The sequence below is a fragment of the Thalassophryne amazonica genome, chromosome 8 (assembly GCF_902500255.1).
Source record: "Thalassophryne amazonica chromosome 8, fThaAma1.1, whole genome shotgun sequence".
Classification (NCBI taxonomy): domain Eukaryota; kingdom Metazoa; phylum Chordata; class Actinopteri; order Batrachoidiformes; family Batrachoididae; genus Thalassophryne; species Thalassophryne amazonica.
Window position 1 is genome coordinate 56,932,936 of NC_047110.1, and position 23,979 is coordinate 56,956,914.

Here is a 23,979-nt window from a genome sequence, read left to right on the forward strand (position 1 = left end):
TGTTACGCAGTATATTTGAACATTGATGAGAATTGTGCAGTTTGCTTCTCACTGCTGTGGCGTACGGATTGATGATCCTCCACCTGTTGTGAGAAGCTGCTCATTTACATAAAGCTTAAATTCAGACCTGAATGTGTTGCCGATAGTGTGTGCCTCTGAAGGATATTTGTTGTAGCTCTGTTGACTTACCTCACCTTTTCCGTCCTTCACAGAGTCAGTTTGTCGTATCCACCTGGGGGGTGTTCGGCGGTGAATCTGAGTCCAGAAGTGCCGGGCTTTGATCCATTTGGGCGCTGGAGAGCGCGCCGTCCTTCACCTTGCCAGACAGCTGAAAATTTATGTTGTCCATGAATTATTGCACATGAGGGGAATAAATTTGTTTCTTGGAACCGCTTTCTGGTTATTTAGCGCTGGGCCATTGTCAGATGCTGGTTCGGTTCTCTGACCCACATCAGCTCATAACACTATTAGTAAAAAAAAAAATGACGTGGCATGATGGTGCCAGGGTGTTTGGCTTGTCCTCTGTCTGCGCAAATTTTGTTTTTGGCAATTATATCAGTTTTTACAGTGAAAGTCTGCTCTTTACTGGTCTGTGATCGCCAAGCGCTATTGGATCTTCGACCTTTACGACATTTGGCAAATTTTGATTATGGAGGATATGGCAATTCTTGTCCACCTTTCCTGTCAGGAGTGCCAGATTTCCTCTGCCGTGTGTCGGCTCCACCTGTGCACACCGCGCGCCGAAGGCACCGGGGAAAACGCAGCAGAAGGCTGGTGAAGCTAAAGGCCGGTTTACTGCCTGCTACATTTGGCAGCTGTGTTTTTACCTCGGGTCGCTGTGTAGAGTCGATCAGTTACCTGGTCCCAGTGGCCGGGTTGGATGCTGGAAGATTTTGGAGCCGGCGCTTTCCTGTTGCCCGTCTCCAAAATCTACGGCCGGTAGCACGGGAAACCGGCAATGCTCATGTGAAGGCGACCACTGAGACTGAAAAAGTCTGTGGGGTATAGAGCCTTCTCCTACCGTGGTCCTGCTCTTTGGAATGATCTACCTGCTGTTATTCAGCAGTCTGACACGGTGGAGATTTTTAAATCAAGACTGAAGACCCACTTTTTTAGACTGTCTTATCATTAATTTTTTAATCTGTTTGTGTTTGCTTTGTAATTTCTTTTTATTCTACTGTGTTTTATCTTTTAACTGTGCTTTTCTTGCTTTTAATTTTGACTTTAGATTAATTTGTGTTGTTGTGAATTATGTGAAGTGCCTTGGGGCGACTTTGTCGTGATTTGGCGCTATATAAATTAATAAATTGAAATTGAATTGAGACCCCAGCAAGGATAGCGCTGGTAAACGCTCGATCGCTGGCAAATAAAACCTTTGTTATTAAGGACTTTATTGTGTCTCATGGACTGGATTTCCTCTGCGTAACTGAGACCTGGGTTGGTCTTGGTGACTCGAGCGCCTTTTCTGAACTTTTGCCTGCTGGCTTTACTTACTTTTCTACGCCGAGAGCTCTGGGTCGTGGAGGCGGTGTAGCAACTTTAAATAGAGAAAGTTTTAAGTGTAAACAGTTTGCTTCAACATTTACAGCATCAAGCTTTGAGCTAAACGCATTTGTTCTGACTGCTGATCCTCCCGTGTTGTGTGCCGATGTTTATAGGCCACCTAAATACAACAAAGACTTCTTAAATGACTTTTCTAACTTCTTGGCCGAAATCATGCCTCAGTTTGATCGTATTTTGATTGTGGGTGATTTTAATGTTCATGTATGTTGTGCTGATAATCCTATGGCCAAAGACTTTTTTGAGCTTATTGACTCTTTTAACTTTGTGCAGTGTGTTTCTGGACCCACACAAGTACATGGACATACATTGGACCTTGTTTTAACTTATGGTATTTCCATGTGTAATTTAGAAGTCTGTGATGCTGTGTTTTCTGACCATGCGCCAGTTCTTTTTAACGTGCTTTATTTATGCAACACTGTCAAACCGTGCGTTGCTGCGCACCGCTGTCGTGTAATTAAATTCAACCACTGCTGCCCAGTTCTCTGTGGCTTTTAACAATTCTCCGTTGGTAGGGACCATTCTTACTTTGATTGTGACGTTGAACAGTTTTTCTTACGCTTTGACTCTACCTGTGAGTCTATTCTCGATCGTGTGGCTCCATTTAAAATGAGACGTCCCAGACCCAGATCTGAGCCCTGGCTAAATGAATCTACTCGTGCTGCAAGACGCGAGTGCAGGAGAGCTGAGCAAAATGGAAAAAGGATCAGCTGCTAAGTTCCTTTAAAATGTTAAAGGACTGTTGGTCCAGCTATCAAAAATGTGTAAAATCTGCTAAGGCTCTTTATTTTGCTGATATGGTTACAGCTAATAGACACAACCCTCATGTTCTTTTTAACATGGTGAATATGGCTCTTAATGTTCCCCAGCCTGAGACCACTGAAGCCTTTTTAAATTTTTTCATCAACAAGGTTGTGTCAACTAGGGCCCTTATTAGCCCTCCATCTGTTGATGTGTTTGATTCTGTCACTTGTAAAGCCGTGTTGTATCAGTTTGAGCCTGTGCCTGGACTCTCCTGTTTAGAAAAAGTATTGTGTCAGATGAAGCCTGCTGGCTCACCCAATGATCATGTTCCTCCACGTCTGTTTGAAGAAGTGTTTCCCACAATGGCTTCCTCTGTCCTACACTGCGTCATTGGAAGCTTGATAAATGGGGTAGTGCCTGCTTGCCTGAAGCATGCGGTTGTTCAACCGTTGATAAAGAAGTCTGGTCTTGATCCTAGTGATCTATCCAACTTTCGCCCTATTTCTAAATTACCATTTTTGTCAAAGGTGTTGGAGAAAATTGTTTTTAATCAGTTGAAAGCTTTTTTAGATGAGCATGAGATCCCTGAGGTCTTTCAATCTGGTTTTAAGAATTTTCATAGTACTGAGTCAGCTTTGATGAGGGTTTTTAATGACATGTTGGTGTCCACTGATTCTGGTCACACTGTTGTTTTGGTGTTGTTGGATCTGACCGCTGCGTTCGACACAGTGGATCATGAGATCCTCCTGGATCGCCTTAAGAATGTGGTCGGCATTCAGGGCTATGCTCTAGAATGGTTCAGAGCCTACTTAACGGATAGGAGTTTTTGTGTAAGACTTGGAGATTTTGTTTCCTCCACAGCTCCTCTGTCATGTGGTGTACCACAAGGGTCCATTCTTGGGCGACGACTTTTTTCATTGTATTTGCTTCCGCTGGGATCGGTTTTTCATAGATTTGGGGTGTCATTTCACCTTTATGCTGATGACAGTCAAATCTATGTGCCCCTAAAGCGTGAGAATGCTTTTGGTGCCAATCATCTTCTGGAGTGCATTGAGAATATTAAAAACTGGATGTCTGCAAACTTCCTACTCTTTAATGAAAAGAAAACTGAAGTTCTTCTGGTCGGGCCAAGTAAATCAGGTAGTTGTGGTTCAATAAACCTTGGACCATTGACACAATGTATTAAATCTACGGTTTGCAACCTTGGTGTGAGAATGGATAAAGATTTTAAGCTTGATAAACAAATCAGTGCTGTTGTGAAGGCAAGTTTCTTTCATCTGAGGCAGCTAGCTAAGATTAAGTCCTCACTTTCAAGGCATCACTTGGAGATTTTAATCCATGCTTTTGTTATGACTCGGCTGGATTATTGTAATGCACTGTACGCTGGTATTAGCCAGGCCTCACTTGCACGGCTGCAGCTGGTCCAGAATGCTGCAGCCCATCTTTTGACTGGATCCCGGAGGTATGACCATGTTTCGCCCATTCTTTTTTCCCTTCACTGGCTGCCTGTTCGCTATCGTATTGATTTTAAAATTTTATTGTTTGTTTTTAAATGTCTTAATGATCTTGCTCCACGGTATCTGTCTGACCTGCTCGTGTCTTATTCCTCATCACATTCTCTTAGGTCACGAGATCAAGCTTTGCTTGTAGTTCCTCAGACAAAGCTCAAACGTAGAGGTGCTAGAGCTTTTTCTGTTGTTGGTCCCAGATTGTGGAATTACCTGCTTCTCTGTATCAGGCAGGCAGAGTCACCTCTAGTTTTTAAATCTCGTCTTAAAACATACTTGTTTTCTTTAGCTTTTGACTAGAGGGTTGATGATTTTATTGTTTTTAAAAACTTTTATTGTTGCCAATCTATTTATTTATTTATTTATTTTATGTCATTGTACAGCGCTTTGGTCAACTTTGTTGTTTTTAAATGTGCTCTATAAATAAACTGGATTGGACTGGAAAAAAGTAGAAAAGGGGGTGTTCACAATAATAGTCGTGTGGCATTCAGTCAGTGAGTTTGTCAATTTTGTGGAACAAACAGGTGTGAATCAGGTGTCCCCTATTTAAGGATGAAGCCGGCACCTGTTGAACATGCTTTTCTCTTTGAAAGCCTGAGGAAAATGGGACATTCAAGACATTGTTCAGAAGAACAGCGTAGTTTGATTAAAAAGTTGATTGGTGAGGGGAAAACTTATACGCAGGTGCAAAAAATTATAGGCTGTTCATCTACAATGATCTCCAATGCTTTAAAATGGACAAAAAAAAAAACAAAAAAAAAAAACAGAGATGCTTGGAAGAAAATGGAAAACAACCATCAAAATGGATAGAAGAATAACCAGAATGGCAAAGGCTCACCCATTGATCAGCTCTAGGATGATCAAAGACAGTCTGGAGTTACCTGTAAGTGCTGTGACAGTTAGAAGACGCCTGTGTGAAGCTAATTTATTTGCTTGGATTTGTGAGAATCTACTGAATCTACTGGTACCTTGTTTCCCATGTAACAATAAGAAATATACTCAAAACCTGGATTAATCTTTTCAGTCACATAGCACTACTATTATTCTGAACACTACTGTACATCTTTTGGCCTGAGTACTGTTGGTGACTATGCTTTCATTATCTTTTAGTCAAATTTCCCAGTGTCGCTTTGTAAACATATCACTGTTAAAGCAATGGAAATATAATAAATTATATTTCATGCAATGGCAACAAAATCAAATTTTCAAATCAGCAGGTTGTCAACTCATCATCATCATTTTCTTCATAAAGTTTCTATTTTTCCAGAATTCTTTGATTAAAGTGAATTAAACTGTTACACATCTTTCTTTAAAGATGGATATTTTGTGTAACTGCTGAATTTAAATGGGACATAATACCCTCCTTTTTAGCAAGCTAGAATGGGTCACCAGGGCCAGTCTTGTTTGGTTCATCATACAAAATCAAAAATCAAATGGGAAATCCAATTTGTTTACTTTTAATGACTTCTCTTGGCCCATCTGCAGTACATTCATAGCCCACCAGGGAGCCATGGCCCACATTTTGAGAATCATTAGACTAGGGAATCTGGAAGCAATCATCAGCGAAAATATGACTGGAAGAATGGGGAAAGAGAGGGCACAGAGTTTCAACCCAGTGGAGAAAGAGCACCTGCTAAAGGGCAATGAGAAATTTTATGAGATTAATCAATCAATCAATCAATTTTTTTTTTATATAGCGCCAAATCACAACAAACAGTTGCCCCAAGGCGCTTTATATTGTAAGGCAAGGCCATACAATAATTATGTAAAACCCCAACGGTCAAAACGACCCCCTGTGAGATTAGTAACATAGTTTAGCAGATAACTGTAACAAATGTCCATTTCTGGAAATAACCACCAAAATTTGGCACAAATACTCCTTAGATTGCGCTTTTGAAAGAAAAAAAAGATTGGTCTCTTGAATTTTCAATAGACAGCCAGGTAGGAGTCAACTGAAGAATTACACAGGGGTCAAAATTAAAAGATGCTCCAATCATAAACTATACCATAAAATTTGCCTGATCACAAAGATTCCAAAAAGGTATACGTGACGTGTCCATAAAGTAACGGTCCTTTTTATTTTTTTTTTAAAACAATATGGATTTCATTCATATGTTTTTACGTCAGACATGCTTGAACCCTCGTGCGCATGCGTGAGTTTTTCCACGCCTGTCGGTGATGTCATTCGCCTGTGAGCATGCCTTGTGGAAGGAGTGGTCCCGCCCCCTCATCGTATTTTCATTGTCTGGAAATGGCGGCATGAAAAGGACTTTTTTCCCCATCAGAATTTTATCAGAAGCTGTTAGAGACTGGCACCTGGAAACCATTCGAAAAAGTTATCTGGCTTTTGGTGAAAATTTTACGGGCTTCACAGAGAATAAGGACTTTAACTACAGCTTTAAGGACCCCTTTAAGGCCGGTTGGTGTGCCGTGCTCCGAGCTGCGACGTCGCAGCACAAACCACTGGATCATTTCTAAGCTGATGGCTCTGTGGATACGAGACCGTCGTGTGCTCTTTCTCTGGTTATCACAAGAGCTGGACATCAGCCATTTTCCGGCAGATTTCACTTTTAACAAGAGATTTTGTCATGGAAAGGCGCGCGGAGGCTTCGCGCGTCACGACCGATTCACTGATGAAGCGAGACAAAGGAACACCTCCGTTTTGGAGTGTTAGAGGACAAGTTTGGACATGTCTATCTCGGCTTTCAGTGCTTACCAGTCGAGTGAGTATAAGAGAACTTGTGGAGAGCTGGAAGACCAAGCCATGACCCATCTTCGATGCTCTTACTGAGGGAAGGAGGTTGTTTGCCAAAATCTCACAATACATGACCCCATCCATCCTCCCTTCAATACGGCGCTGTCCCCTTTGCAGAAGAGCACCCCCAGAGTATTATGTTTCCACCCCATACTTCATGGTTGGGATAGTTTTCTTGGGGTTGTTCTCATCTTCTAAACATGGTAAGTGGAGTTGATTCCAAAAAGCTCTATTCTGGACTCATCTGACCACATGACCTTCTCCCATGCCTCCTCTGGATCATCCACATGTGCTGTCATGTGCTGGCTTGAGCAGGGGGACCTTGCTGCCCTGCAGGATTTTAAACCATGACAGCATCATGTGTTACTAATGTAATCTTTGTGACTGTGGTCCCAACTCTCTTCAGGTCATTGACCAGGTCCTCCTGTGTAGTTCTGAGCTTTCTCAGAATCATCCTTACCCCACAAAGTGAGATCTTGCATGAAATCCCAGACAGAGGGAGATTGACAGTCATCTTGTGTTTCTTCCACTTTCTAAAAAAATAACCATAACAGTGGAGTGTGATTGATTGAGTGTGTGAACAGGTGTCTTTTATACAGGTAACAAGTTCAAACAGGTGCAATTAATACAGGTAAAGAGTGCAGAATAAGAGGGCTTCTTAAAGAAAATTTAACAGGTCTGTGAGAGCCAGAATTCTCGCTGGTTGGTAGGTGTTCAAATACTTATTTGCAGCAGTAACATACGAATAAATTGTTAAAAAAAAAAAAAATCATACATTGTGATTTCCGGATTTTTTTTTTTTAGATTATGTCTCTCACAGTGGACATGGACCTAAGATGAAAATTTCAGACCCCTCCATGATTTCTAAGTGGGAGAACTTGCAAAACCGCAGGGTGTTCAAATACTTATTTTCCTCACTGTACTTAGATTCATTTTGCAGTGAACATAGTTTTGCCTATTTGACTCTTATTTCTAACAGAAGTGCTTTTTTCTTTTTATTGTTGTTTATGCACCAACAACACCAGATCAAATTCCTTGTGTGAGAACTTACTTGGCAATACATTCTATTCTGATTCTGATTCAACCAATAATTTGCACCATGTTTTACCAAAATTGGAACAACTATAACTTTTGACCCCGGTACAAACTGAAATCGACCTTTGTCACCATTCTTGCTGTTTTTACCCAATAACTCCATAACATTCAATCACAGATAGTCCAAACTATTCATTTTTGTAATATTTATGGTCAGACAAATAATGTGGTGTAGTTTTCAATATGATGGGAGCAGCTTTTAATTTTGACCCCTGTGTAACTCTTCAATTGACCCCTACCTGACTGTCCATTGAAAATTCAACTGGACAATTTGTTTTTCAAAAGAGTAATGTCTAAGGGGTATTTGTGACAAATTTGGTGTTTGTTTCACCATTTGAAATATTCCTCTGTAATATTCTATCTGTTGCACTGACACAACGATAACACTCCAAAACCTACAAAAAAGGGTTGCAAAAAAGTGGCAAGAAAATAAATGCAGTATAATAGTATTTCTCCTTCCACTAAAATGCCTATTAAAACAAAACAAAAAATATATAAATAAATTTAAAAAGGGTCTTATAGAAAAATCTAAATATGGATCATATGAACATAAAAGACATTTGAGTGAGCGAATCAGCATAAAACAAAAGGAGAATCAAAGTCTAAAGCAAGATGCAATGAAAAGTGATAAATGTATGTCATTTTAAGTCTTCCAGCATCACAATCTTTGTATGTCCATCATGGTCTTCTCATTTATTACTTAATATTCAGAGCAAATACCAGTAAACCAATGACCTGGGAACAGGTTAACGTAAAATACAAACCTAAAATGAATAAATTAATAAACCAATACATCAATAAAAATATAATCTTATCTCAGTAATAATGATGATGATAATAATAATAATGATAATAAAAAACTTATTCTGTTTCAGTTTATCAATTACAACCAGAGCCTCCTGGGTGGAACTACATTGTATAGTCTGTCATCTAATCTTGTTTACATTGAATAAACCAGCTTCTGAGTAGGTTTGCCCTTATAGATAGATAGATAGATAGATATGAACTTTATTGTCAGATCATGGGATCTGAAATTTGTTTCACATGTTCAGCAGCTCCGTATAACACAAGAACAATAGACATCATACATTAAAACAATTACATCACACAAAGAAAACAACAATAAACAATCATCCATTTGCCTTCACACTCTGACTCTATGAACTAAGCTCCTCATTTAGTTTCAAGATGGACTGATGTATAAATGAGTTCTTAAGCCTGACTTTGTTATAGCGCGGCACACAATAGCGTCGCCCTGATGGTAAGAGCACATATTCAGAGTTTAGGACATGGCTGGGGTCAGAGGCGATGTTCTTTGCTAACCGCATCATGTTGTTGTGATATGCGGCTTCATACTGACCATCCAGAGACTGTCCCACTATCTTAGAGCAGATTTTAAGCAGTTGTCTAAGCCCAGATTTAGCAGTGACGGACAGACAGCTGAACCACACAGCGTTACAATACTGCAGAACACTGAGGATGATGGAAGTGAAAAACAGCAACAGCACCTGATGAGAGGCCCCAAAAGACCGCAGACGACGAAGAAAATAGATTCTTTGTTTGGTCTTTCTACAAACAAAGTCTATGTGATGTTTCCATGACAATAAACAGTCACTCATCACACCCAGATATTTAAATGACTCCGCCTGTTTTACACTCTCGTTGTTTATGATGGTGGGTGCTACTGTTACAGTTTTTGTACAGAAAACCACCTCCTCTGTTTTTTTGGTGTTTATTTGCAGAGCGTTGTTTTTGCTCCACATCACAATCTTTTCAACCCCCTGTTGGTGCAGCTCAGGACTGTCTGTGTTTGACAGCAGTGTCAGCAATACAGTATCGTCTGAATATTTGATGACGTACTGATTACTGGATGTTGCACGACAGTCGTCAGTATATAAGGTAAAAAGAGATATGGATAGATTGCTATGACAACTCAGAAATCTAGATTCACTCCAAATCATCAACAATTGAATGCAGCCAAAATGATCATCCATATGTGGAAAATAGGCCCAAACAAGAATAAATGTTTGTAAAACTTGATGTGATGCATTTCAGCTCAGTCTCACGTTTTTTTTTTCATGCTCCTGTCACGAAATGAGTCAAATTTTCGTGACAGGGTTTTTTTTTAAACTCACTATTCCTAACCCTACTCCTACCCCCAACCCTAACCTTAACCATAACCTAATCCTCCTTCCTCCCACCCTAACCATAACCAACCTGATGCCCCCCCACTTCACCTTTAATTTCATGCAGCCATCAAGGAATTAATGAGAATGAATTTGTGCTGCTGTGACAAAAACGAGGCGCTTTTCGTCACAATATCATGAACCAGTAGATTAATGTATATTTCGTGCTGCTGAGTCATGACTTACCGTGAGACTGGGTTGTGCATTTCAGAAAAAGAGAGAGAAAAAATTCAGTAACAGCCTGTTTCTGTGCCGTCACTTTAAATGATAAGAAGCTGCTGCTGACCACACCCCCTTGCCCTTCAAGAGGGGCTATCCATCTTTCTCACAGAGCAGATCAGTTGGCGTGTCTCACAGAATTCTAACAAAAGCCATTTCAGGTCCATTTTTGCTTATAACAGGGGCGTTATTACAAGGACAGTTATAGAATCGTGGGACTCAGAATATTTAACTTGAAACCTAAATCATATTTACCTGTAAAAGGTAGCTGAGAAACACAATATGACCTTTATGTTAAATTGAAACTCCAACAAAATAAACAGCTGTGTTTTATTTTGGAAGACAGAGTTAGAAACATTATTCTTCATTTGTAATTGAAAACGAGTGTTGTGGTTACGACATGCAGAAGATGAATAGGGCTGTTGGCTCACTAAACACAATAAACAGGCCATTAAGAGAATAGAAGTCAGTGTGCTTTAGTAACTGGCAGTTTCCTTCTCGATCACTGGAAGGGATGGATGGGAAACAGACGTTTCTAAGCAGTGGTGATTTCCTCAACAAAATGCAATGAATTGCCTGAGATGAGAGATTATGATCAGGGCCTGTTTTCCATCCCTTCGCCTGTGTTTACTCAGTGGAATCTAAGACTGGCTCGTGCACAGTGGTGCACCCCCTCTTAGCTCTCTGATGTGCTTCGTTACTCATCACATCAGTTTTAGAAGCAGTGCAGGGCCTTTAGTACTTGCATAAAGATCTAACCATATATGAACAAAGAGCTATTGATCCAAACTTTCTGCTTCATATGATGATGAAGTAGCCGTCTATGGCAAACTATTTTAATATTAATTAGACTGGCAGGATTCACATTTCTCATTTACAATATATTTACAACTACTCAGAACTTTATGTCTTCCATAATTACATTTTGACTAGACAAAGTTCAAATTTAAAGCATCTCAAATTACGCTGTAATCGGTAAGAATGATGAAAAATGTTGCGTGGAGAATCCAATTAAAGATACCACCAATTTTGTAAATGTACATTACACATGCCTTATTTCAAGTATGGGTGGTTGCCATGCAGAACCCAAAGTTGTTTAGGCATGTGGTGGTTGCAGTGATGCATGGCACCACATGCTCCCAAACCTGAAATTCTAATTAAAGATGTTTTGAGTGTTGCTGTCTTTCTAATCATAATTGCAATTAAAGCATTCTTCAATTCACAAATAGACAATACTGTTATTGTAGGGAAGAAATATTTAGAATTACAGATATAATAATCAGAATCAGAATTGCCTTTATTGTCATTGTAATTTGGTATGCTTATGTATTTTGGGTCAAGGATGAACACTGCAAAAATGTAAAGTTGACAGGACTAATATTTTTAGAGAAATTAGCGATAGTAGCTATCCAGTAAACAATGGACATTGTGCACCAATGCACCACATGAGTTTGGCGTTTTAAATGTTGTTATTGTGGTTCATGTTAGTTTAACAGTGTTGTTAGTTGTTCAGAAAAAATTACCTAAAAACTGTCTGACACGGACAACAAATGAGACACCAGAGGAAAACAGGTTTCAGTTTGTAAGATCTTTTGTTATTTAAAGTTTTAAAGGTACATGTTATATAGAGTACAGTTCTGAAGACAAACAGAAGTACATTCAGTTTTCATGCCACTTATATACAGTCCCAAGGTGTGCCAAAGTTGAATGAAATCATTTGATGCACTGATGAAAGAATGTCTCACCTCATCACATAGCATAGGACAATCAGTCTCAGTCTGTTTCTGCTTCTTCATCATGCACTGATGAACGAATATCTTGCTTCATCAATCTTATCTGTGCTCTTTGCACAATCCCTCTTCCATGGCACTGTTCTGCAATACAACCTTTGACACGTACAACTTTTCAATACACTGAGTCAGAGGTGGGGTGAAGTCACCATCAAGTCACTCTCAAGTCATGAATCAGCAAGTCTCAAGTCATAATGACCACCAATTGTTTGCAAGCTGACTTGAGACTTGACTTGGGACTTGCAGATTGATGACTTGAGAATGACTTGATCGTGACTTTGTCCCACCTCTGCACTCACAGCAAACTTGTACAGCAGTAATAAAATGGCAATCTATTAGTCACAATCAATTATTAAGACAAATTATAATGGTAAATATAAATGACAGAGCATTAACAACATTGCATTTTATAACATTAGTGTTATTGATTTATTGCATTTTTGTAGTTCAATTGGTTTAGTAAGTTTAGTTAAGTGTCATGTTGCCGTTACCATTAGTGAAAAATGTAGTGCATTTGATGTCTTCCGCCACCATCTCTGTTTGTGAGAGCTGACATTTGCCATTTGGTATACTTGTGTATTTTGGGTCAAGGATGAATACTACCAAAATGGAACATTGATAGGACTAATATTTTTGGAGAAACTATGGATATTAGCTAGCAACACTGAACAATGGATGGAACATTGTGGACTTACACACCAACCCAGCAGGGGGCCAAAATCATCTATACATTAAAAGTGTGCGTGCATGATTTTTAATTTGTAAGTTCAATGTAAGTACATAATATAATTATAAATACATTAAAAATATATGGATGACACACTAAAGTGAAAACATTTATTTCCATTATGGTCCATTTAAATAAATGGTAAATGGACTGCATTTATATAGCTCTTTTCCATCTGCATCATACGCTCAAAGCGCTTTACAAATAATGCCTCACATTCAACCCGATGTCAGGGTGCTGCCATACAAGGTGCTCACTACACACCGGGAGCAATAGGGGATTAAAGACCATGCCCAGGGGCCCTTAGGGATCTTCCAGTCAGGCTGGGATTTGAACCTAGGATTTTCTGGTCTCAATCCCAACGCCTTAACCACTAGACCATCACCTCCCATTTAAAAATCAAATGACAAAATAGAAGTAATAATAATCTAATAATAATTATAATGATAATAATAACAATAATAATACTAGTGTGTATATGATAACAAGAACCTAAACAATTTATAAATACATTAAGACAGGAAATTAACATTAAAAAATACATAAGTAACAGTCAATTTCAATTTATTTTCATTTACGAGGTCTATTAGAAAAGTATCCAACCTTATTATTTTTTTTAAAAACCATAAGGATTTGAATCACGTGTGATTACATCAGCCAAGCTTGAACCCTCGTGGGCATGCGAGAGTTTTTTCACGCCTGTCGGTGACGTCATTCGCCTGTGAGCACGCCTTGTGGGAGGAGTGGTCCAGCCCCCTCGTCGGAATTCCTTTGTCTGAGAAGTTGCTGAGAGACTGGCGCTGTGCTTCATCAAAATTTTTTCAAAAACTGTGAGGCACACCATTCAAGAAATTAAGCTGGTTTTCGGTGAAAATTTTAACGGTTGATGAGAGATTTTGGATTGTTTCTATCGCTGTAAGGACTTCCCACGGAGCGGGACATCGCGCAGCACTCTGACGCGACGTCGTCATCCTGTTTCAAGCTGAAAACCTCCAAATTTAAGCCTCTGTTGACCCAGGACGTCGTGAGAGAACAGAGAACTTTCAGAAGAGGTCGGAATCAGCAGTTTATCCAGACATTCCACTGTTAAAGGAGATTTTTTTAATGAAAGACGTGCGGACGGATTGGCGCGTCGGCTCGCGTCGTTGGAACATGCCCTGCTGTTAAACAATCTCTCAGATACTCAACTGAAAGCCACCAAAAGCTGCCTGGATTTTACAAATGGTTATCAACACGGAGGTGTTTTTCCCGCTCCGTGGGAAGTCCTTACAGCGAAGGAAACAATCCAAAATTTCTCATCAGCCGTTAAAATTTTCACCGAAAACCAGCTTAATTTCTCGAATGGTGTCTACTCGGATGTGCCTCACAGTTTTTGAAAAATTTTTGATGAAGCACAGCGCCAGTCTCTCAGCAACTTCTCAGACAATGAAAATCCGACGAGGGGGCTGGACCACTCCTCCCACAAGGCGTGCTCACAGGCGAATGACGTCACCGACAGGCGTGGAAAAACTCACGCATGCGCACGAAGGTTCAAGTATGGCTGACATAAAAACATATGAATCAAATCCATATAGTTTTTTTAAAAAAATAAAATGGATGGTTTCTTTTCTAATAGACCTCGTATATATTGCCAAATCACAACAGAGTTGCCTCAAGGCACTTCACACAAGTAAGGTCTAACCTTACTAACCCCCAGAGCAACAGTGGTAAGGAAAAACTCCCTCTGAGAAAGAAACCTCAAGCAGACCAGACTCAAAGGGGTGACCCTCTGCTTGGACCATGCTACAGACATAAATTACAGAACAATTCACAAAACAAATATACAGGAAATGCTGTTGGTGCACAGGACAGGAGGGTCTCCAACACAAATGCCACACCCATCTCTGGATGGAGCCACACCTCAAACGGAGAGAAAAAAACAGAATCAGGCATCAGAAAGACAGAAATACAGTGTGATTTGCCAGCATTAAGCAACAAGAAAACAGAAGAAATACTAAGGTGATCGCCGGCCACTAGGTCTAAGCTTCACTAAAAGACGCAGAATTTAGGTAAAGTTGAGGCCGCGGCCTGCTCCGTTTACTAATAAAATTAATTAAAAGAGTAAAAAGCGTAAGACAAAACTATGCCAGTATGCTAGACATACGAAAGGGAAAATAAGAGCGTCTTAAGTCTGGACTTGAAAGTCTCCACAGAATCTGACTGTTTTATTGACGCAGGGAGATCATTCCACAGAACAGGGGCACGATAAGAGAAAGGTTTAATTAGGTCAGCTAAGTAGGGATGTGCCAGTCTGTGGACAATTTTATAGACTAGTAGCAGAACCTTAAAATCTGATCTCACTGGGACAGGAAGCCAGTGAAGGGATGCCAAATGGGTGTAATGTGGTCAAACTTTCTGCTTCGTGTCAAAGGTCTGGCTACAGCATTTTGAACCAATTGGAGACCCCGAATGCTAGACTGCGGTAAACCAGAAAATAGAACATTGCAGTAATCCAATCTAGAAGAGATAAATGCATGGATCAGGGTCTCAGCATCAGCCATAGACAGGATGGGACGAATATTTGCTATATTTCACAGATGGAAGAAAGTAGTCCTCATAATAGTTCTAATGTGGAGGTCAAAGGACAATGTAGGATCAAAAATTACCCCAAGGTTCCTCACTTTGTCAGTGTGATGTATGACACATGAGCCTAGGCTGAGCGTTAACTGGTCAAACTGATGCCAATGTCTCACTGTACCAAGAACCATCATTTCAGTCTTACCAGAGTCTAAAAGTAGGAAGTTTCTAGACATTCAACTTCTCCCTGATGCAAGGCAATCTTCTAAGGATTTTATGTGAATGAGATTACCAGCAGTTATCGGCATGTATAACAGAGTATCATCAGCACAACAGTGAAAGGTAATCCCAAAACGCCGTAATATGTGCCCAAGGGGTGCTATATAAAGGGAAGAAAAGCAGGGGGCCTAAGACGGACCCCTGTGGAACCCCAAATTTCATGTCACTAAGGTTAGAGATAGTGTTACTATACAAAACACAGTGAGAACGACTGGTCAATTATGACGTCAGACATGCAAGGGCACTCACTCCCAGTAATCCTAAAATGATTTTCCAGCCTATCAAGTAGAATATGATGGGAACAGGAAAATAACAGGAAATAAAAGGGTTGAATTCTTCTTCTAAAAACTGTTTAGGTCTAAGGTTCTAACAGCATTCTGAACTCACACACCATTCCAACTCATTACAGAAATTTATTACCACCCTTGAAAAATGTCAGCTATGTTTTTTATAAACACTACCCAATAGAGCCCATGGATCCCCACAGGCAACATGCTAGGTATAATTAAGTGTATAACGCCTTGCTCTCACTGCCTCCCAAGCGCTTACCGAGTCTTACCGGGCCACTCACACTGTCCCCCTCACACCGCTCCCCTCTCTGCTGTGTGGAGCTGCGGCCAACTCCGGCACCGCGCCCATGTCTGGTGTATGGAGCTGCAGCCAACTCTGGCAACAGGTCCAGAGACTATGCTCGCTGTTTTGATGCAGAGCACTCCGGCAGCCCGCAAGGATAGAGTTCTTGCGGAAAACTCTGCAGCGCCGCACAGTCTCTGTAACCGCAGCCGCAGAGCTCCGTGGCCACAGAGAGAGGTTGGTATCTTTTTAATGACTTGGATTCTCTGTGGGTCCCGCATCCGTACCCCGCAACGGTAACACCGGAGGCAGTGTGAGTGAGGGATTATATTCTATTCATTCATTCATTTTTTATTTTATTATTTTTTTCCATATATCAGCTCTGGAACACAATGACAGCAGAACAAGCAGCTCACCCACACTTCCCTATATATTGGCAAAGTCCTCCAACTCTTCTTGGGAGATCCCAAGGTTATTCATAAACCAGCAGGGTAATATAATCCATCCAGTCTGTCCTGGGTCTTCCCCTGGTCTCGTTCCAGATGGACATGCTAGAGAGGACACCTCAGCTGGCTCCTTTCATGCCCATTGGTGCCAGTGTTTATCTCTGTACTCTATTGCATCAAGCAGATGAAAGCCTCTGACATCCCTTGGACAGGTTGCCAGTCAGACACAGGCTACTTCTCAAACAGTGGCTGGTAACTATTTATAGCTGGGTGAACAGAGATGATGTAGATAGTGTCTTGACCAAGGACACAGACAGGTAACACTAGCAGGATTTGAACCCATGTCTGCAGATTGGCAGGCCGGCTCCTTATCCACTCAGCTACCTGCTCCATATACACAAAATTCAGAGAGGTAATTCTGAGGTCACCAAACTGGACATCCTACAATCACTGACTGTGCCCTGAAATCCTGTTCATAAAAATCACAAACAGAAATGGTGACAAAGGGCAGCCCTGGTGGCATCAAACACCTATTGGAAACAGGTCTGATATGATGCTGAGAATGTGGACACAGTTCCTACTATGGTTGTATAGAGACAGGATTGTGTATTGCAACAGTGCCGGTACCCCATGCTCTGGCAACAATTCCCACAGGACTGTAGACTGGTATAGCATATTTTCACTAAGTTCTTCCGGCTTCTTCCTTATTCACTTGGGGTCACCAACTCAGATCTGATATGGATCTGCATGTTGATTTGGCAAAGGTTTTACATCAGATGCCCTTCCTGATGCATCTCTACATGACATGGAGGAAGGGCAGGGGTAGTGTTGAACTGGAAACCTTCTGCCCTGAAAACAAGTGCATAAACCATTCCAAAGCCCCTTCTTATATCCATGCAAGAGTAAAGAGCTGGACCACCATTCCTGAATCTGAGGTTCAATTATCAGTCTAAGTCTCCTCTGTATTACTCTGCCATGGGCTTTCCCAGAGAGGCTGAGAAGTGTGATCCCTTTATAATGAAAAACACTATCCAGTCCTCCACCAGTGTCCCACCCCTGCCCTCTCTCAGGAGGGCATGACAGTAGGGTTGAGGAGATCCTTAAATTGTTCCCTCCACTTCCTGTTGACATCCCCGGTCAAGGTTAACAGCTCTCCACCCTTGCTAAAAACAGCCTGGGCTCGGAACTGCTACCCTTTCCTGAGTCATCTGAGGCATTGGCAAAACTGCTCTGAGGCACACCAAAAGTCATTCTTCATGGCTTCTCCAAACTCCTCCCACAACCAAATTTTTTACTCAGCAAACACTAAGTCTGTAGTAATTCTGTCCTCCCAATACCTGCCCACTGATTCTGGAGACCTCTGGGCTATACAAAAGGCCTCCTTCAGCCTGACAGCTTCTCTCACGTGTTCTCCAGTGGGTTCTTGTGTTGCCACCACATCAAGCACCAACAACCATCTGGCTCCTCCAACATGACACCCTATCCTGGATGGACACCTTATTGTGGTAGTAAGGTTTGTGGTCTCCAGTGATCTTGGGATCTTTGTTGTCTGGGACATCAGCTCTTGGTAGGACCTCTCATGGCAATTTAGGCACAGGTGAGGAGGTAGACAAAGGGTTATTAAAAAAGGCCACCTGGTAGCTGGATCTATAGACATGGGGCTTCATGGGTGAAAAGGGCAAAACTAGAGTCCCTTGATTGAGAGAGTAACGATATGACAAGTCGGGAAAAAAAAATGGTCACGTGACTCCTGGTGCCATCTTGGGTTCAAAATAGCGTTTGGTGTTAATCTGTCTGCAAGTAAATCTATCTATTTTATTTATTTATTTGCTGAAAATGCCGAGTTGCTGTGCATTTGAATGCACAAATAGACACAACAAGGGCTTCAAGATGTACAGATTCCCTTCAAATCCAAACAGAAGAAAAATTTTGAAAAATAAAGTCAGCTGTGTGGGATGGAAGCCGACTTCATTGTCAAAGCTTTGAGAGGTAAATTTATTGTTCAGTCCCATGTACAGTAAAACTCACCTAAACTGTCACTGTATAAACCAGATATTCACAGTCACTGCACAAAAAGTCCCAATGTTTTTGTATTGTTTTCCATGTAATAAACACTGCACATATCTGATTTTGTATAACGGATTTTCGCTCACATTGGATAAAATGTCACGTCCGATCGCAATGTATTTCCGTTAAAAACCCCAAGCAGTCTAGGTGTGCACAACAACAGAGGTACAAATTAAAGTTCAGCTCTGACACTCGCTGATTTGAGGAAAGTGGGACCAGGGTCATTTCCATGATTAAAAAGACCGACCGTTTATTTTTTCACACCGTGCTCAGACTTGGACCCGAAGTCTGGGCGTGAACCTGTTCAATCAGACACAAAAGGCTGTGACTTGACACTTTTCTGCTTTCACTCCATCTGCTATCATATTATAATCGTTTTTGCAGTGTGAGCACTTATTACAAATGGATCAGAAAAGCCTGCAACTTTACAACACGGAATCTGAAAAAGATGAAATTGTACAGCTTACCTTTGAATTGGAGGTGATAAGTGTAGAAAGAAAAGCCTGTTGATGGTCAAATTAATCCAGAATAAAGCATAATCCAGTGACAGAGAACTTTAAAACTGTCACTCACGTCATTGCATGACATGGAGTTACAGAGTTGCAGAAGCAAAAATCAGGCTTTAAATTAATTAAATAAATCACCATAAATTGTAAATTTGATAGCTTAACTATTTTTATATTTATTTTGATAGCACCTGTACCTGGATATGTTGCTACATGTAGTTAAATGATTTAAAAAATGTTGAAAATATAAAAGGTTCATTTAGTAGTTCAGCACAGTTGGACCCAAAATGGCGTCATGTTCTGAGTTGACATTACTCTCCTCAATCAAGGGACTCTAGGCAAAACCCCACACTAAGTGACAATTGGTTATGGTCAACCCTATCTCACAGCATTTCGTGATGGTGTCATGAAAAGTAAATTAGTCTATGGTTCAAAAATGCGGCATTTTTGTGACAAGAGTACAAATTAATTTTGTGACAGGAGCACGAACTGCGGGGTAATGCGGGGAGGGGTGTGTGCGGGTTATGGTTAGGAGAAGGGAGAGGGCTAGATTATGGTTATGGTTAAGTTTAGGGAAAGGGGCAGGGTTAGAAATAGTAAAATTATAAAAAGCACTTCACAAAAATGTGACTCATTTCATGACAGGAACACAAAAAAGTGTGAGATGGTGTAATAAACAAATATGAAGAAAAAGTCAAACATGGTGATTTTAGGTAAATAATAGGGATAATTAAAGGTAATATGATACCACTAGATGTTGCACTTACACCAGACTTCAGGGCATAAACAAAGCTTCCCATCCTCGGACCCTCCTCCTTAACCCTCCCTCATTGAGCAGAAGAGTTAGCAACTGGAGTCTTTTAACAGGTCTAACACTTTTCTATCTAGGAAAAGCCAGCCGTATGTGGTTTCTAGTCCAACCATGTTCTTGGTCAAAGGTATTTTTGGCCTCTAAATGTGATTTTTGGATGCATTTATAGGAGGTCATGCCACTGGCAATCTTGAACAAAATTCAACAGCTATGTGGTGAGTAGTGAGTACTGCTCTCTCTGTATAAACATGGGGAGGGGCAAAAATTTCGCATGAAACACACACTAAACATACACATGTGGAAATCTCGTGTGCTAAAGATGTACAAAAAACATCTTTACCACAAATTATCTAATTAAACACTTTAAAGCTAATGCTATTTTATCAGTATGTTCCCAGTAAATGTAACATCCAGTGGCACTGTTGTAATCTAAAATAATAAATTCACTGTAAGCAGCACATCAGCGTCAAAGTTTTACTTGTCAGAATTTGAAACTCATATCTTAAAATGTTATTTTGAAAAGTCAAGACTGACATACAGATGTTGCCATTCAATCATCTCGGGTTCAAGATCAGTCTATTGACAATATCTGCAACATTGTTGTTTATATTTCTGGTTCATAAAAAATATACTTGGAGATGTCTTGTATTTTCTCTTGTATGACTTAAAATATAATTGAAGTGTAGCCATAACCTTATAATTACAGAAAGTAAGTATAACAGTGCTTGTGACTAGCATTTTCTATATTTAAATAAAGATCTTGTTGTAATTATTCTGTACTTGTTTTTCCTCCCACAGAAGTAACTCATTGACCTCACAACTGTTTTTTTTTCCTCAATCCAGCTGCAGCTAATGCACGATCTGTAACTGATACTGTAAACTGCTATGATCAGAGGATGAAAACACAGAGAATGGGTTACAATCAATATCCAAGAGAGAGTATCTATGGAAGTCATGTATACATCAGAAATACTGGGATCTAAATGTGATAAACTACTCAATATGTAATGAAGGCTCAAACAGTGTCTGAGCATCAAAGGAAATGTGTGTTTCTCCAACGTTTTTCTGAAGAGCTTCACTGTGATTCCCTGCAGCTGATCATGTAGCGCAGAAGTTCTCAAACTGATTCTAGAAAGGGCTGAGAGGGTACAAGTTTTCTTTGCAACCACAAACTCCACCAGGTGATTTCACTGATTAACATCACTTTGGGTAGATGGAATCAGTTAATCAGTGAAATCACCTGGTGGAGTGGGTGGTTGCAAAGAAAACCTGCACCCTGTTGGGGCTTTCTGGAATTAGTTTGAGACCTCTGATGTAGATGGTTTGTGATCTCATACAGGGAAGACCTCCTGTAATGGTGTAGAAGAGAAGAATCTTGAAGAAAATTTAACAAAGGGGGCTGACACTAATGCCGCATCTGCTGCTGGGTTTTTATCCGTGCATGTGATATGTACTTGAAATTGAAGATTGTCTATGTTTTTAAAATGGCACTATGCATGCTGTGAAAGCAGAGAGAGGGAATAAAAGAAGGGTTTATTGCCACTGTCACTGTCAGATCTGATGCTCTCATATTGAACTGCATTGTCTCATGCTAAGAATGTCTACTGGCGTTTACTACATTTCACTGTTCTCATACCCTTCTTTCCTCCCCTCTACTCTTCTTCCTCCTCCTCCCACCTTTTGTGCACCTTGTATGTTTCCTGCTCAGTGGGTGGCACTGGCCTCGCTATTCTTTATTCTGGTGTCTATCACCACCTTCTGTCTGGAGACCCATGAGGCCTTCAACCCCATCATCAACCGCACTGAGTTTGAGCTGGTGGACAACATCACAGTGGAGCACATCTACCAGGAGACGGAGACTGCAGCCTACCTCACCTACATTGAAGGCGTTTGTGTGGTGTGGTTCACGTTTGAGTTTCTAATGAGAATAACTTTCTGCCCGAATAAGTTCGACTTCATTCGCAATGCCCTAAACATCATTGACTTTGTGGCCATCTTACCCTTCTATCTGGAGGTAGGCCTCAGAGGCCTCTCCTCTAAGGCAGCAAAAGATGTGCTGGGTTTTCTGAGGGTGGTCCGCTTTGTGCGGATCCTGCGTATCTTCAAACTGACCCGCCACTTTGTGGGACTGAGGGTGCTGGGCCACACTTTGAGAGCCAGCACCAATGAGTTCCTGCTTCTGATCATCTTCCTCGCTCTTGGAGTCCTCATCTTTGCTACAATGATCTATTATGCTGAACGGATTGGAGCTAATCCAAACGACCCTCGAGCCAGCGAGCACACACATTTCAGGAACATCCCCATTGGGTTCTGGTGGGCTGTGGTAACCATGACAACCCTGGGCTATGGAGATATGTATCCTCAGACAACTTCTGGCATGCTGGTTGGAGCTCTGTGTGCCCTGGCAGGCGTGCTGACCATTGCCATGCCCGTCCCTGTGATTGTCAACAATTTTGGAATGTATTACTCCCTGGCAATGGCAAAACAGAAACTACCAAAGAAAAAGAACAGGCACATCCCTCGGGCACCCCAACCTGGTTCTCCTAATTTCTGTAAGTCAAGCATCAGCTCACAACATCAGAGCCCCATCGCCCATGATGACGTTTTCGAGATAAAGTTTCAAGGTAAGAGGTTTCATATATATTACCAGTACTTTCTTCTTGACCAGTTCAGCTGTTTCTCTCTTTATTTCACTCCCAAGGTTCAATCACATGATTAAATCAACTGAACATTCAATAAAATATGACAGCAAGTATGTCTGAGTGTGGATGGGTGAGAAACTCAGGCAGACCATGAGAAATCTCACTTCTGATAGTAATTTCAATTTTCAATTTATTGTCATTTATATAGCGCCAAATCACAACAGAGTTGCCTCAAGGTACTTCACACAAGGTCTAACCTTACTAACCCCCAGAGCAACAGTGGTAAGGAAAAACCTCCTCTGAGGAAGAAACCTCAAGCAGACCAGACTCAAACGGGTGACCCTCTGCTTGGGCCATGCTACAGACATAAATTACAGAAACAATTCACAAAGCAAATACACAGGAAAAGCTGCTGGCGCACAGGACCGGAGGGTCTCCAGCACGATTACCAGACCCATCTCTGGATGGAGCTGCACCTTACACAGAGAGAGAAAAAAAACAGAATAAAGCATCAGAAAGACAAGAAATACAGCATAATTTGTCAGCAACAAGAAAAACAGGAAATACTAACGTGATCGCCGGCCACTAGCCCTGAGCTTCACTAAAAGACCCAGAATTTAGGTAAAGCTGAGGCTGCGGCACGCTCCGTTTCCTAATAAAATGAATTAAAGAGTGAAAAGCGTAGAACTATACTATGCCTGTATGCTAGCCATACGAAAGGGAAAATAAGTGCGTCTTAAGTCTGGACTTGAAAGCCTCCACAGAATCTGACTGTTTTATTGACGCAGGGAGATCATTCCACAGAACAGGGGTATGATAAGAGAAAGCTCTGTGTCCCGCAGACTTCTTATTCACCCTAAGGACACAAAGTAGTCCTGCACCCTGAGAACGCAAAGCCCGGGCCAGTGCATAAGGTTTAATTAGGTCAGCTAGGTAGAGAGGTGCCAGTCCGTGAACAATTTTATAGACTAGTAGCAGAACCTTAAAATCTGATCTCACTGGGACAGGAAGCCATTGAAGGGATGTCAAAATGGGTGTAATGTGGTCGAACTGTTTGCTTCGTGTCAAAAGTGTGGCTGCAGCATTTTGAACCAACTGGAGACCCCTAATGCTAGACTTCGGTAAACCAGAAAATAAAACATTCCAGTAGTCCAATCTAGAAGAGATAAACGCATGGATCAGGGTCTCAGCATCAGCCACAGACAGGATGGGACGAATCTTCGCTATATTTCGCAAGTGGAAGAAAGGAGTCCTCTTATATTTCTGATGTGGAGGCGTAGGATCAAAAATTACCCCAAGGTTCCTCACTTTGTCCGTGTGATGTATGACACATGAGCCTAGGCTAAGCATTAACTGGTCAAATTGATGCCAATGTCTGACTGGGCCAGGAACCATCATTTCAGGTGCAAGGCAATCTTCTAAGGATTTTATGTGGATGAGATGACCAGCAGTTAGTGGCATGTATAACTGAGTATCATCAGCATAGCAGTGAAAGGTAATCCCAAAGCACCGCAA

The 23,979-nt window shown here is 41.0% G+C and overlaps 1 protein-coding gene across 3 annotated transcripts in view; it reads left to right on the forward strand.

The window, feature by feature from the left end:
• kcnc1b (potassium voltage-gated channel, Shaw-related subfamily, member 1b) overlaps positions 1–23,979 on the forward strand; it is a 44,499-nt gene that overhangs the window by 11,965 nt on the left and 8,555 nt on the right. For 2 of the 3 annotated variants that reach the window (XM_034176324.1, XM_034176323.1), the window contains exon 2: positions 21,531–22,446. In XM_034176324.1, the coding sequence (XP_034032215.1) occupies positions 21,531–22,446 (916 nt within the window). The remainder of the gene's footprint in view (positions 1–21,530; positions 22,447–23,979) is intronic. The other variant, XM_034176326.1, reaches the window with a different exon arrangement.